The 14,655-nt window shown below is 48.2% G+C and overlaps 1 protein-coding gene across 3 annotated transcripts in view; it reads right to left on the bottom strand.

The window, feature by feature from the left end:
- The window catches only part of KIF16B (kinesin family member 16B), a 254,851-nt gene that overhangs the window by 95,777 nt on the left and 144,419 nt on the right, over positions 1-14,655 (bottom strand). For 2 of the 3 annotated variants that reach the window (XM_057529948.1, XM_057529950.1), the window contains 6 exons: positions 14,430-14,462; positions 14,025-14,078; positions 11,141-12,499; positions 7,430-7,582; positions 5,432-5,528; positions 4,664-4,714 (listed from right to left, as the gene is read on the bottom strand). In XM_057529948.1, coding sequence (XP_057385931.1) covers positions 4,664-4,714; positions 5,432-5,528; positions 7,430-7,582; positions 11,141-12,499; positions 14,025-14,078; positions 14,430-14,462 — 1,747 coding nt within the window. The remainder of the gene's footprint in view (positions 1-4,663; positions 4,715-5,431; positions 5,529-7,429; positions 7,583-11,140; positions 12,500-14,024; positions 14,079-14,429; positions 14,463-14,655) is intronic. The other variant, XM_057529949.1, reaches the window with a different exon arrangement.

Raw genomic sequence — 14,655 nt, 5'->3', positions numbered from 1 at the left:
CCCAGGCTAAAACGAAGGCCTTAGTGGAACAGCCGAGTCGCTAAGCACGGACGCACTGCAGAGCAGCTGCCGTGACCCTGGCTGAAGGGAAGGACAGGGCCAGGGGGAGGTGGCCCCCTTCCTCCTGGAAGAGACTCTGGAAGCTAGTAGGACATTCATACCTGAGAAACAGGAGAAGAAGCGCAGAGCAACCCAGGGTCAGATGCAGTAAAACATCAGGACAAAACGTGTAACCCGACTCCTCCCAGGAATGGGAACAGCAACGGGTGCAAAGGAAGGGGTCAACCAGAGAAGGCAGAGACTTCCGAAGAGCCCAGCTTCAAGCCTCTTACAAGGAGGAGGGCAGCCGGCTCCTGGGTGGTACCGGGGGGGAGAGGAGCCCGACCTGAGGCAGACACGGGCATGAGTTGCCCTCAGAAGCGAGGCCAGCAGGACCCCATGGTCAGAGGTGAAGGGGGAAGCGCCGGACGCCATCGACGTGGTCTCTATCGGATAAGACAGCGCACGGCAGCCTGGAAAGTTACACCAGGGCTAAGAGTCTCTCTAGGAGAGGACCACCAAAGCTCAGAGAAAGGCCTGACACATTGGGGGCATGTGGCCCAGGGGAAGGGCAGTCAAAGCTAAGCCAACGAGTGAGGAGCTGAAGTCACAGGCTGGAAAGGAACAGTCCAGAAGTCTGAAGGGAGGAGGGAAAAGGCAATGCCCTGAAGAAGACCCCACAGGGCAGGGGCGCTGCCTACATCCTACATGTTATGGGGCGGGGAGGGCGTTGTAAACCCCTAGGTCCTCCGGGGAAGCCTGATGTGTCACTAACGTGCTCTGCGGCAGAGCTGCCCTAACCCTGGCCAACGGAGGACGTCGAGAAGGTCACTGCCAGACCAGATACCTTTTCAGGCGGCACAAATCCGCCTGCCGGTGTCCAGCAGAAACAGACAGACTCCAAGGCACATAACCACAGGTCGACATGAGCACAACCTGAAATGCTTCCAGCACCTCACAAATAAAGAGGACCCAATTTACAAGGCTGAAGTTCAAGAAAGTGAAGCAAGGTGGTGATAAAGATATTTCATCAGTGCTCTACTATCACCAATTTTTAGTTCAGTGGCGATGTTTAAAATATTTACATTTTCAATTTATAGAGGCCTGCATTTTTCCAGTTTCAAATCAATTAGCTACACTGAGATATTCATAGCCCTGGATGACTTTCATCATGTTTATTTTATGAAAGCTCTCAAAAAATATGCAGAGTATTTTCACAAGTCTCCTCCCTAGAGCCTTGTCAAGTGTGCGATTAGCCACAGAGCCTCGTCCTGGGAGTTGAGGGTCAGCTTCCAGACCTCAGGGGCCACGTTGCGGCCGCCCTCCGGACACAAGGTGCTGGTGCACAGCTGAACATTCTGGGCTTCCTGAGGGTACTGGGCGGCAGTGCTTCCTGAATCTGATGGGTGTCTGAGTTTCGGGAAGAAGACGAGTTCGATGGTGGATGCTGTTTTCATCTCTGGGACAAAAAGACACCTGAATTCACTTAAAGCTCGGCACCTGACCACATCAAACCGTGTCCCTGGAGGCGGCGAGCTCAGAGAGCCGCTCTGAGGGTAGAACGCGCGGTCTTCCCTCACCAGGGCGACGTGGGTGTTCAGAAGGACCAGCGACTGGCAGTGGCCTAGGCCAGAGCCGCCCTCAACTCTGACCGTCATGTAGAGCAAGAGCTGAACCTCCGCCAGAAACGGGGCATCCATGTCCAGGTTTCCGAGAAGGAAATAAATCAGGTCGACCAGGGTATTCTGGAACCTGGATGACAACTGAACTCCGTTCGCCAAAACTAAATCAGGGATTTCCGCCTTCCAATCAAGGGAAAGCTGGAGCAGATCTTGCTGGAACAAAGGATGGCTGGTGCAGGCGGCGGCATCGGCCTCGGACGTCAGGACACACGGGAGGTCCCGGCATATCTACTGGCAGAGGTGTCTGCTATAGGTAAGCGCGGTGAGCAGGAGACTCTCTGCAGAGCCCAGGAGTCAAACGCTCTGCCCGCCAAAGCCGATCTGAATCTCCTGTAGCCCAGAGAGGGGCAGAGCGCGAAGCAGGCCCACGGAGGCTGGGGATTCAGAACCAGCGCGTACAGGGCGGAGTTTAGCAGCAGCTCACACGCGGGCCAGGGGGCGGGCTCCGCGCAGTTGGCGACAGCGCGCCAGTACACACCCTGGGCCTCACTCGTGTCGCCCGAAGTCCTGGTAGGGAACCGGCCACCAGCTCAAGGAAGCCTTTCAAAGGGCACTCTTGAAGTTTCAGCATTTGGTCTGGGAATCGCACGAGCGTCTGCTTAAACGCAGAGCCCGTTCTGGCACCTTCCACCTCTAGGCAGAAGACGGAGCCCGGCGAGGAGCCTGGAAAGTCGGCAGCTGCGGGGCCAGCAGGCAGGCCCGGGGCTCTGTAGGGCACCAGGCTCCCTGCCCGCCTGACGGCCCCCGACCCTTCCCTGCTGCTGCCAACCTGAGCTTCTTTGGGAAAAGAATGAGCTTCTGGTGACACGCCGGGTGCCTCCAAGAGCGTGTCCAGGGGTAAGAGTTCCAGAAACGGCAGCCTCACGATGAATGCTGCCGCACGGGAGGCGAGCCCCCAGGGTCCCACAGGCTCCCCGCGTGCCTGCCCGCAGCAGGTGGTTACTGGTGTCTCTGTAAAGGTCTGAGACCCGCCGGTAAAAAGATCCCAACCCGCTGCTTCCCTCTGGCCTGACACTCATGGGTGACCCCACTGCCTTGGCCGCCACCTCCTCCCCGGCTTCCTGCTCCCGGCAGAGCTCGGAGGCCGGAGCCCTCGCGGGGGGGACGCTGTGGCTGGAGACACTTTCAGAGAGAACGAGGCAGAGGAGCCGGCTCTGCCTGGTCTGCTCGCTCCCACTGTGCACGGACACTTCCTGGGACGCGCGTTGCAGCCAAGTCCAGCTGGACGTGACCCCCGGGCTGTGTTCACCTTCAGGAGTCGTCGGTTCACTGAAGTTTTCTGACTCACCCTGAAAATGTCCCTCCCCGCTGGTGCTGCTTTTGCTCAGAAAAGAGATTTTAGTCAGATCGACGTGTTCTGGTTGAGAGCCGCCCCTGTTACAATCGCTGCTATGCGACGGCTCGGGCTCTGAGGGCTGAGACCCCCGCTGGCAGGCCCCTCCGCCTGGCGCTGAGGAGCGGGCAGAGGGACCTGAGATGCTCCGGGTCGCGGGCCGGCTGCAGTGGTGATTCTGGTCCACCTTCTGCCTCTCCTCTCGGCCGGGGGCGTCAGTGACTTCTTTGGACAGCAACGGGGCAAGAGAGCTCTTCTGTCAAAAACAGGTGAAATGGGGCTGTGGCACCTTTTGCGATGCTTTTCACATGAAGATTCTTGCGGGCATTGGTTTCATCGTGTGGATTAATGCAGAGGTTCAATCGAAAGCCTAAGCCATTCGTGTTGACTGATTCATGATTTCAGAATAGAGGACCTGATTCACACACAAAGCATCAATTTCCATATTTCATATCTTATAAATCGCCAGGTATTTTGATCGAAATATGTTGTATGGGATTGATCCACAGTATCCACTTCTTGGTCTAGTATTTTATTTACTCTAAAATAAACCCTAAGATCTTTGATGCAATTTTCCAATGGGCAAGTAAGAGTAATCGGGGCAGACTTAATGCAAATCAGAAACTGACAAGTATTCCAACCTCATGCGTGTTTCTCTGGCCTCTTGGTTTGTTTCACTGGAATCCTTCATTATAACTGCCCCGCTTAGATCGCCATAATGATATCTACAAACCAGCACCATGAAAGGTTCACTGCCAGCCTGCTACAGACCAGTTACGTGGACACAAAGAAATGAAAGGCAACGTCCTTCTCTTCACAAGGTTACCTGCTGAGGAAACGGATGTCCACAGGAAGACAGTGTCATTCCTGGATGGTTGGGATGGAGGGCAAGGTGGTGGCCAGTCTCCCATGGGACACCCACCCCTCCGCCGCTCGCTCTGTTCAGTGATGTAAGATTTCTACCATCTCGTAGTTTTGCTTCTCTGCTTTTTAATTTAGGAGTGTATGGGAAGGACAAGTCCCTCAGTGGAGGAAAATACAGGTAAAGCCTTACAAATCGTATGCGCAAACAAACCTTGGTTTGACAACCCACCAGAGAAATAAGCTACCCAACCAAGAGTATTTCCTCTGCACCGTTGCCAGTGCGGTCTATAAAACACGCAGGGTTTCTAAAACATCAAGAAGTACCCAGTTTCATTTCTAAACCCCCTATCTGATTCTGATTATATAATTCAGCCTTTTAAATGCAGACCAAGGGAAAGGATACTGCTACGGATGAAAAACTGGGCAAAGGGCCTCCACCACAGCTACATGCCATTCAGACAAAGTCAAAGCAGTTTACCAAAAAAAAAAAAAAAAAAAAAACCACACACACAAAAATAACAACAATAAATAAATAAATTAATTAATTAATTAATTTACAAAGCAGTCTGCAACCAGCAGGATTCCATTTAATTTTAAGTCATATAATAGCTCGCCTTGCTTATTAGCCATTAATCTCACTGGGGCTTTGAGATTCTAAGTATACAACTAAACATTAAGAAAACTTAATCACACAAGCATGCTGTAATTTAAGGCAACCCTATCAACCTGAAGAGTCATTACCTACCTCATATTTTAGCTTACGTTGAATGGCGCCGTTGTGAAGTTTCTCCTTATCCTGAGAAGAAAATAAAAGCGCTCTATATTAAATTACAGCGTGTTCATAAAGAGGGAAAAAAAATGATTTGATTAAAATGTTTATGAGAACAAAATTCTAAGGAAACATACGTGTCATTCCGCAATGACAACCCTTCTTGAGAATTTATGTTCCCAAGGTAAATGGGACTCTATCGATACATCTGCCTGTAAGGGAACTGAACCATTTATCCCTAATCTTAAAATTCGAAGAATAACATTAAAGGCAAATTTCCTTAGGACACTTCTTAATTTGCAGGGTAGAAATGAAATGACTTTATTTTGATAAAAATCAGCTTGTCACAAGTATGTATCTTCTCTAAGGCAAAATTATATTTCTACTCGGGATAATTTATCGAGTGAATTTAAATACTTATGGAAATTGATTATATTTTTGGAGAAAACAGAAAGGTGTCACGTGTAGAATTTTTATAAATCAAACAAAGTAAATAAAGCACTTCAGGAAACTTCATATTCACTTAAGAATTTCCCCCAGAAGTTCAAAATTTTAAAATAAAGTTACCCTTGAATTAATACTATATATAAACTGTTAAGCTCCACCCGAGCAATATTTAATATTTCTACAACATTTTGCATCTCAATTTTCTGAGAAACAGTACATAAAAGACCACCACCCCCAGCTCCTTACTGAAAGGTCATCTTCAAAACGAATAACCAGATCACCTGCTCCTTCACTCACCTTCACAGTCTCGGCAGGTGCACCGCTGCCATCGTCAACCACACGGTGCAGATCCTGAAGGCGCCTCTGGACTTCTTCTTCAATATAAGCACTGATCCTGGAAGCAAAAGAGATGGGGGTCTGTGACCGCTTCTAACCACACAGGGCATTCTGAGATCTTTTTGTTACCATGCCCTTTGCGACTGGGAACCTTCTCGTTCTAAATGCCAAATGTAATCACAGCTCAGGATCTGGAACATTTGTCAACTTTCTAAGAAATCTAATGCCATGTGTTTACTATCTGGGTTTTCCCCAAACAAGAGAGGCCTGGATGAATAAACGAATCTTGGGAACAGAAGGGAGACTCAGTGATCCCATCCAAATCCCTCCCTATGTCCGGAGCGGAACCCCTGCTGCAGGACAGGGGAGAGTCGCAGACTCGGGTTCCAGATGACTCTGCGGTCTCAGAAGGCATCACTACCCAACACTTCACTCACCGAGCCTCCGTTTCCTCATACAGAAAATGATGATTCTTATTTCTCACAAAACACAAAGTCATTTCAGAGGATTAAAAGGAAAAACAAAAAGTAGATGCACTCTCCACAGACCTTCACTACTGGACGGAACAATGTCTCACATCATTCCTGCTCTGTCTTTTCACTGCACCCGGCCATGAGATACCACATTTTAAAGGTCTCTAGACCTTCCAAAATGCCTGGCGAAGGGTCAAGATGGCTGAAGCCAGAAACAGTTGTCAACCAAATATCTGGTACCCCATTCGATACAGGGGAAACAGCTGGTACCCAATACGATACAGGGGAAACTGTATGAAGTACAACCATCCACCCAGAGGAACCAGGGAAAGAGAGAATTTGGGTTCCGTCAAAATCTTTCTAGTGGCTCAGGCCGCCCAAAGGCAAGGCTTTCTCAGTCCTAGGCTCCCTGCCCCAGTTCTACAGACAATGAATTAGACGGATTATTTTAAATGAAGTGTTTTGCATGTTTACATCTTAGCACACTAAAAAATAAAAAATCTGGTTACATCTTTCTAAGCCCATGCAAAATCCTATACCCATTTCTGTACTACTGACCATGGCTAAATGACTTTCTGATATGCTGGGTAAAGAGATTAATATTACAGGTAAAACAGCCCCAAAGAATGGAGCTAGGGTAATAAAATACAGTATTTACCGTTCAGTATTTCAGTAAAGAAAATCATATGCAACTGAATCTGAATCAAGGCCACTTACAAACAAATCTCCCTGGACTTTAAATTTTAAACGAGTACCACAGAAGATGCAGACCTAGATTTAAAGGACCACAGAGGCTCATGCCATTCTGAGTACATTTTGATATCTGAATACCTATCTCCTACTAGCCAGGGCTCAGGACTGCCCAATTTGAAATGTCCCCATGACATAGATGGGGTTGAGAAAAATGGTCAATTATCTTATAAGCAAAGAATGATTAGGTTGATTTATCTGAGGGCTCTAAGCCACAGGGCAATTCATGATGCCACCCAAGTTGAAAATCATTTTCCTATAGTAACATCAGATTTGTATTTATGCTATTCATGATCATTCTGAATATACTGGTACAGTCTTTGTGACAGACTTCATCTATTTGTAATCAATGACATCTATAGATTATTTGTCAGCACAAGGTCCTTCTTGGTACGATTCAATTAACTCTACTTTGTTCCTCTCAACCTAGCCTTGTATCACTTCTTTCTGGATGAACTGGTTTCCCTGAACCTTTGAATTCTACTTTCTCACACAAACTACTTGCACCAGTATTCCTTAGATTTGGCTGGTCAGGTCTCGGGTCTCGGGCCCTTTAAATGACATCTCACCCCACCACGGGCCAGGCAGCAGCTGATCAGGACAAAGCATGTCACAGGGATAAGTACTGCTTACCACCTTTGGTAGAGCCCTCCATATGCAAACTGGCCAATATAAGGTACTGTGAGTCATTAAATCACATCAGAAATAGGCATGGCATCAGTTTAATGTCCAGTACCTGGCATCCATCAGGGGGACCAGGTGAGACTTTTCAGCACTGGACGGCAAGCTGGAAGAAGCAGGTTTTCCCTCCAAGGTCCCAAGATGCTCTTTTTGAACACCATCGACCTCACAGATCTTCTGCTTCAACTGCTGGATTTCATGTTCTAACCTACAGAGATGGAAGTTACGTGAATTCACTCATTAACAGTATCTCCTGAGAATCGTCCCTAGAAACCATGGGAGATTCAGACCAAAACTGTGCAAAGAGCTTTACCTTCCAGTAGAAAAGGTACCACATACCTATAAGACAAGGTATAAGGTGATAACAGGCCACAAGAGCAGTGCAGGACAAGTGCTACAGGCACCCAAAAGTTGGAGAGAGTTCTACCATCAAGGGCAAAGATATTCCCACTGTGCTCAGCAAATCCTCAGAGTCCCAAACCCAGCTTCAACAAAACAGTTGGTTGTAGCCTACATATCAGATCCCAATAAGTATTTCTATTTGACAAAAGAGATCTTTGCTTTAAAGAATTCTTTAAAACTGCCAATCTAGGAGAACCTTCATGGTCAAGGCAGTTCTAAGTTGAGTCTTCACGGGCCAGTGGGAATTTGGCATTTGGAAATGACAGTGGGTGGTTTTCCAGGTGCAGAAACAAAGGGACTAAGCCACAAAAACCAGGAATCCGCTTTGGCTAAAGCAGTGGATGTGGAAAACAGAAACAGGCGAGAGAGACCTAGGAAAGCACGCTGAGTATCTAGAGAAATTAATATAAACCATGAGCTGTGGAACCAAACATTTATTTCCAACGACAGATGATACATCTAATATGAGGTCGAGTGTGTGTATGGCTGGTCTCCCACTGGCCCAGGCACGAGTGAATCCAGGGCCATCAGGCTAGAGGGCCAAACTTGCCAGTAAATTTGGCCCACAGAACACCATCTAGGGGCTGCAGCCCTCTCACTGTTAATGACACCTGGGTCTCAATTTCTTCATGTATCAAATGACAGAGTCAACTAGTCTCTCCAAATTCCTTCGGGTCCAAAATTCAGAGAGTCTGGTTTCAGATGCTGACACGCCACAACACTGCCAGGTCTCTGGTGTCGCCAGCAGTGATTTGACTGCTCTATCCTGAACGTGAAAGCCAAGGTCTTGGCTCTCGGAAATGTGATTATGGGATCACCAGGATAGGCGCTCCTGGGTCCGCGGGAGACAATGCCCAGCTGAACTCAGCCTTTCATCTGTCTAATGATTACTGAGCACCAGCCTGCAGAGCACGCAGTATTCTTGAAGGAGGAAGGACTGAGCACCGAGGAGTGATGTCAGGGGCCAGGTGGTGGGCAAAGAACCAGGGAACAAAGTTAACACAGAATCTCGGAGATGGTAAGGAAAATGAGCCAACGCAAGTAGGTGGTGGCCAATGTTTGTAATTAAGATGACGCCTACGGAGTTGTTCAAAGACATCCTTCAGGGCTGGGCAATGGGAAGGACTCCACAGGGCAAAGAGGCGCCACTGGGGCCCTGAAGGCTGAGCAGGATTTCTATACATGGCGAGGGACAGCAGGGCCTTGCATGGAAAGGGTCGCAGCACACGAGAAGAACTGGTCTGCCCAGCAGTGGCTCTGTCGTCAGCAGACAGGAGGACAAAGTGGGCACAAGCTGGGTTCGAGATGCAACTCTACCACTTTCTAACTGCCTGACACTTGTCCCATCAACCATCAAGGAGAAAGAAGAAAGAAAATGATTAAATCTTGCTCATAAAGCAAGCTGACAGGGAAAGCCAAGTGCAGTGCACCGTTGGTCCAATCTGGCTCCACCTGAATTTGATATTTGGCACTTTGGAAATTCACAAGAGGTCAGCTCAGGGTGCACAGCGGGCCCTGGCTCAGCCATGAGAACCCAGAGAGATAATAAGACACAACACCAATACCCCCAGAAAGCTGCAGGATCATCAAAGCCAGAGCAAAGCGCTCAGAATTTGCTGGCCTGAATTAGGGCTTTGCAAAGTCTACTCCATCAAAACACAGGAAGCTAAAAGCCTCCTTTGCGTGGCTTCTGGAGAAAAGCTGACATCGGGAAATCATTACAGTGTATCCACTATAATCGAGTATTAATACTAAATGGCCAGGGAGTGAAGCCGGTTGACAAAAGCCAGGACATCAGGCTCCAAGCTCCTGCTGCATTCTCACTGCACAGCACAGGATACAAATCGAGAGCGTGCCCTCCACAGCTTTAAATTTCCTGGGGCTGGAGCTTTGTCCAGCAATTTCATTTACATAACGTACCTACAATCATTTTCTTAAACCACAGACCTATGTCTCTGAAGTCACAGCATTATGGTTTTTGATTGTCATCTGTCACTGTTTTGCCTGGGGGGATTACTGGAGAGCTTGGTAAACAGAATCCAGTTTAAGCAGATTGTTTGACAGGAGGCTGTCCTGACCTTTTCAGGCAAGATGGGGGACAGAGGCTCAGGCAACACCTCCCAGTAGATCTTGCCTTGTCAACAGCATGGATCCCAAGCCTCTGCCAATGTCAAGCTGGGCTCCTAGAGGTCAGCAGTCTGGGCTTCTGCTGCAGCCCCTCGGGAGGTGCTGTGAGGGGACGGATCCTGGGGAGGGGGCAGCATTCCAGGTCCCCGTAACCTGGGCTTTCGTTAAGATCTCAACAGACCAAAGGGTCTGGAACTAAAGAAAATACACAGGCCCATGCCCTCCTCATGAGGGTATGGACACTGCAGCCCCAAGATGGAAGAGCCTGCCCAAGGCCAGCAGGGCAGAAAGGGGTTGGGAAGGGCACAAAGCCCCCTTGCAGGACACCAAATCCGATGACGTTTGCACAATAGGCGGCCGCCAGTCTCTCTTGGCATCACGTCTGCAGGGTTAGCAGAAAAAGCATCCTCCAGTTCATGTATTTATTTGTCTTGAGATCCTACCTCCGAGAAGCACGGTGACAGGCAACAGGTAGAGGAAGAGAAATATTCTTCCTTTACCATGAAAACAGCACTACTTCCTAGTTCACAACATCGAAAATAATATCAGTGAATCATGACCTAACATGCCTGGATAGACCACCATGTTTGGAAAATCTAGAGAGCTTTGCTTGTTTATTTTTTAATACAGAATCTTGAGGTCTCCCTCTGGAGTCTCAAACACTGAGAATCAGCAGGGGGTGGGGGGAGGATTGTTTTCCAGTTCGCTGCCAGGTGTGGAAATCAGTGTCTATGGAACCTGTGAACGCAGGGGCGATGCTTCACCAGAACAAGTGCTGGTCAAGGTCCCACAGAAGACATGAGGGGAAGGGGAGGAGAGAGGGAGGAAGGGGACAGAAGGGGCAGCAGAGGGAAAAGGAGTCAATCAAACGGAATGGGGTGGGGGGAGAGCACCGACGGAGGGAGGGGGAATCCGGCTGGAAGCTTTCTCAGTCTTCCCTGCTTATCAAATATTAAACACACAGTCAGAGGTCAGTGAGGTAACAGACAAGGGCTTTGTTTCTGTTTGTGTGTTTTTTTCAACTTTAGGCCAGTGACTCTAAACCAAAGATCCTAAGGAAAAAGAAAAGAAGGCTAAGCATTTGCCGGTGAATCAGAAAACATAAAGGCTACAGAATTACTTTTTTAAAAAACAGTGAGAGACACAGCACCAGGGATAGAAGCCGCGCCATCACAGCCCGAGGGTTAATACCATGGGGCATGGAGGGTGTGGCAGGCATCCCCTCGGCTCGGCTCACCTCTCCCGGTCCTTCTCCAGGGCTTCCTGCTCGGCCCCCAGGCCGGCCCAGAGCCCGGACAGCTCGCTGCCGCCGGCGGTCAAGGTGGCCGGCTTTGGCCTCTGCTCCTCGGCCGCCAGGCCCCGGGCGCAGCGCCGCTGCAGGGCAGAGTGCCTCCTCTCCAGCTGGGCCACCGCCCGCTCCAGCGCCTCCCTCTGCTGCTTCTCCCGGGATTCCAGGATCTCCTTTTCCTTCCGCCTCACCTTCTCCTCCTGACGGGCCACGTTGGCCGTGAACTCGAAGGTGGCCTGGAGCTTCTGCAGCTGGCTGGCGCTGGCCTGGTACTGCGCGAGCTGCTCTTCTTTTTCTTCCATCTCTTTCTCCACTTGGTAGAGAGTGTCGTCCAGGCCGAGAGGACCTCGGTCGAGAATATCACAGGCTCTCTGTTTCTCTTCCAACAGCCTCGGCAAATGATGCTGCAGGAGATACTGGAGCTGGCGCTCCTTACACTGCAGCCTCCCCTCCGCCGGCTTGATCTGCTCCACATCTCCAGCCGCGTGGGGGACATCTGCGACACCACCGTCCTTCTTTAAAGACAGCCTCGATTCTTCCTGGCTGCCAGATTTTAAGCGCTCTAGGATTTCACGTTCTTCCTCCACCTCCTTTCTCAGGAGGTCCTTCTGCTGAACCAGCTCCTTCTCCAGGGTGGCCAGCGCGGCCAGCTGCCTTCGCTTGAACTCTAAGAAACGCAGCTGCGCCCGTTCAAGCTCCCGGCCGCCGTCATGCCCCTCGGCACCGGCCTCCTTGGCCCGCAGGAGGGATGCGCGGATGCCCTCGAGGTCCTGCCGCTCCTCCTCCGCGCGCTGCGCCTGCCCGTGCCGCAGCGGCCGGACCAGCTCCCGCTCCTCCCAGAGCTGCTCCTCCAGGTGCGCCACGCGCAGGACCTGCTCCTTCTCCTGCTCCTCCAGCCGCTTCTTCTCCTGCTCCAGCTTGACACACTGCTCCTCTTTTGCCCTTTTGAGCTGCTCCAGCTCCTGAAATATCTGAACCTTCTCGGCCTTCTCGTGGCTGTTGAGTTCCTGCAGCCGCTGGAGCTCTTCCTGGACGCGGAGGAAGCACTCCTCGTCTTGTTTCTTCTTCTGCAGCTCGATCTCCTGCTGCTCCCGCAGCCTCTCCTCCTCGAACCGCTCCTTTTCGGCCAGCAGGTCCTTGAGCTTGCTCTCCAGGTGGAAGCTGCGGCGTTTGAGGCTCTCCTCCTGCTTGCGGATCTGCAGCTGCACGATCTCCGTCTCCTTGCGCTGCGTCTCCACCTCCTGCTGCATCCGCTCCAGCGCAGCCTTGTCGGACTTCTGCTTTTCCTCCATCTCTTCTATGAGTTTTCTGAAATGCAAATCGTTGACTGATCGTTATTTGATCGCTAGGTTCAAAGGCTGCTCTAACTTCTCCCTAAACTGATACCTCCTAGAAATGGACATACACCACACACCCTTCACTAAAATAAAACTTAAAAAAAGAAAAAAAGAAAAAAAAAAAGAGGGAGAACAGCAGTTTCCTTTTAACATCCAGCAGCATGCTGTTTAATTTTTTTACTCTGTAACTGTCCAACATATCATTTGCCTAATCTCCTGAAGTAGCTTCTGCTATCATTTCTTTGCAGAGCCTATAAGCATAATGTGTTATGCATGATATAATTTTTAAAGCCCCCTGAGCTCAAAGAGAAAGAGGCATGCCCAATTTAAATTTAAATGTGAATAATTTTATTCAGCCCAAAGGCTAAAGCTCAATGGAAATCCGGTTACAAAATGACATTAAATAAAAATGCTTACGCTGTCCTCAACTCATCAGGGTCAAATATCAAAGTCAAGATAATCGACACTTCATTGTTCCAGCTCAAATAACTACACGCTATTTAGCATTTAATCACTAGTTTAGGACAAATGGTAATCACCAAATGACCCAAAGTATTAGTTTATTAATGCATAACATTGAAAATAATGTCAATCTCCATTAGAATACTTAAGTGCATGATTCCGGGGGTTACATGTCATGTTGTGTCTTAGAGAGCAAAGGGTCCCCACTGGGTGCTAAGTCAATGTTTCGAGGTCAGGGTGGCCTTCAAAGCAAGAACACAGGGCATGTCAGAGTACGGATGCACGGCCTCCATCTCCTGACCCACCAAAGACCTACTATCGTACATGATGCTGCGAGCTAAACTAATTCATCTGTAACATCCAGACTCCACACTCTAGAAAATAAATATCCAGGGTGTAGATTTTCTGTGGCCTTACTTTCTAATATCTATCCTTGGTCCATTTCTTGGCTTGTTAAATAGGACAGGAAAAAAAAGAAAACTACTTAGTTTTATCAAAGAATTACATTCAGGACATATAAAAAACGCTCTCCAAATCAATTAAACACACACACACACACACACACACACACACACAAAAGAAAAGGGAGCTGAGAACATGCAGAGGCAGATTAGAAAAGGAAATACAAATGGCTGATCAACATAAGGAAAGATGTTTAAAAAGTGAGGAGGCATAAGAAGGGGAAGTGTCATTCTTTTGGCTTTTTTAAAACTCAGGATATTATTAAGGAAGAAATACTTTTTAGTTAAATTTAAACAAGTCTATATTTGATGTATTATATTTAAGGAGTATATTAAATTTGCCTACTGACTCTATTCCCTGGTCTCACAAGTATTTGAAGATGAGCTATTTAAAAAATTCAAACGTGAAGTAAAACTAACCAGCTAAAGAGAAAGGAGCTACAGTCATCAGACGTGTAAATGATGGACACGGAACCAGAGGGAGATGACACAGACACAGGTGATCTCAGTCTAGGACATCAACACAGGCACCCACCCACTATGTGGTGTTATGACTCCTACCACGTGGCTTACCTTTTACTTTCTAATTTCTCAAGTTCTTCACGTTGTTGCCGCTCAAATTCAAGTCTAATAAATCAAATGAAAATGAGTCACTTTTCTGAAAGAGCTTTTTTCACTCTCTTATTCTCTATATGTAGTTATATATTACAAAGAACATTGGTTTGTCAAGTACAATTTTTAATCATTATGGATTAGCAAGTTTAAAATGTATTCTTTGCTCTATGACTATGATTATAAATTAGTCATACTTTAGGAGTGCTTGAATTCAGGCTGAAAAGAACATATTTTACTTGAAGGAAAGCAAACAAAACACCACTGTACGGGAAAAGCAGAGTTAAGGGAGACTTCTAAATGAGAAGCATGCCTACCCCATGCAGCTTAGCCACTGATTAGTACATAAAAATGGAGAATCTCTACCTTAGACAGATGGGTCCTTTTATAGGGAAAAGACTGCCAGGGAGGTAGAGAGAGAGAGAGAGAGAGCACAGACATCAATTAAGAAAAGAATTAACTGTGGGAACATCAGGAGAAAAGCAGTAAGGTACTTAAAAGCCAATAGCCATGCACAAATCGAAACGTCTTTTTATACAGATCACATTTTCCAATCATTTCTTGAAGCAAATTCTCCAAAGAGTTAGCTATT

The sequence above is a fragment of the Balaenoptera acutorostrata genome, chromosome 15 (genome assembly GCF_949987535.1).
Source record: "Balaenoptera acutorostrata chromosome 15, mBalAcu1.1, whole genome shotgun sequence".
Classification (NCBI taxonomy): domain Eukaryota; kingdom Metazoa; phylum Chordata; class Mammalia; order Artiodactyla; family Balaenopteridae; genus Balaenoptera; species Balaenoptera acutorostrata.
The sequence above is the reverse complement of the archived record's forward strand: the minus strand, read 5'-3'. Positions and strand labels throughout refer to the sequence as shown.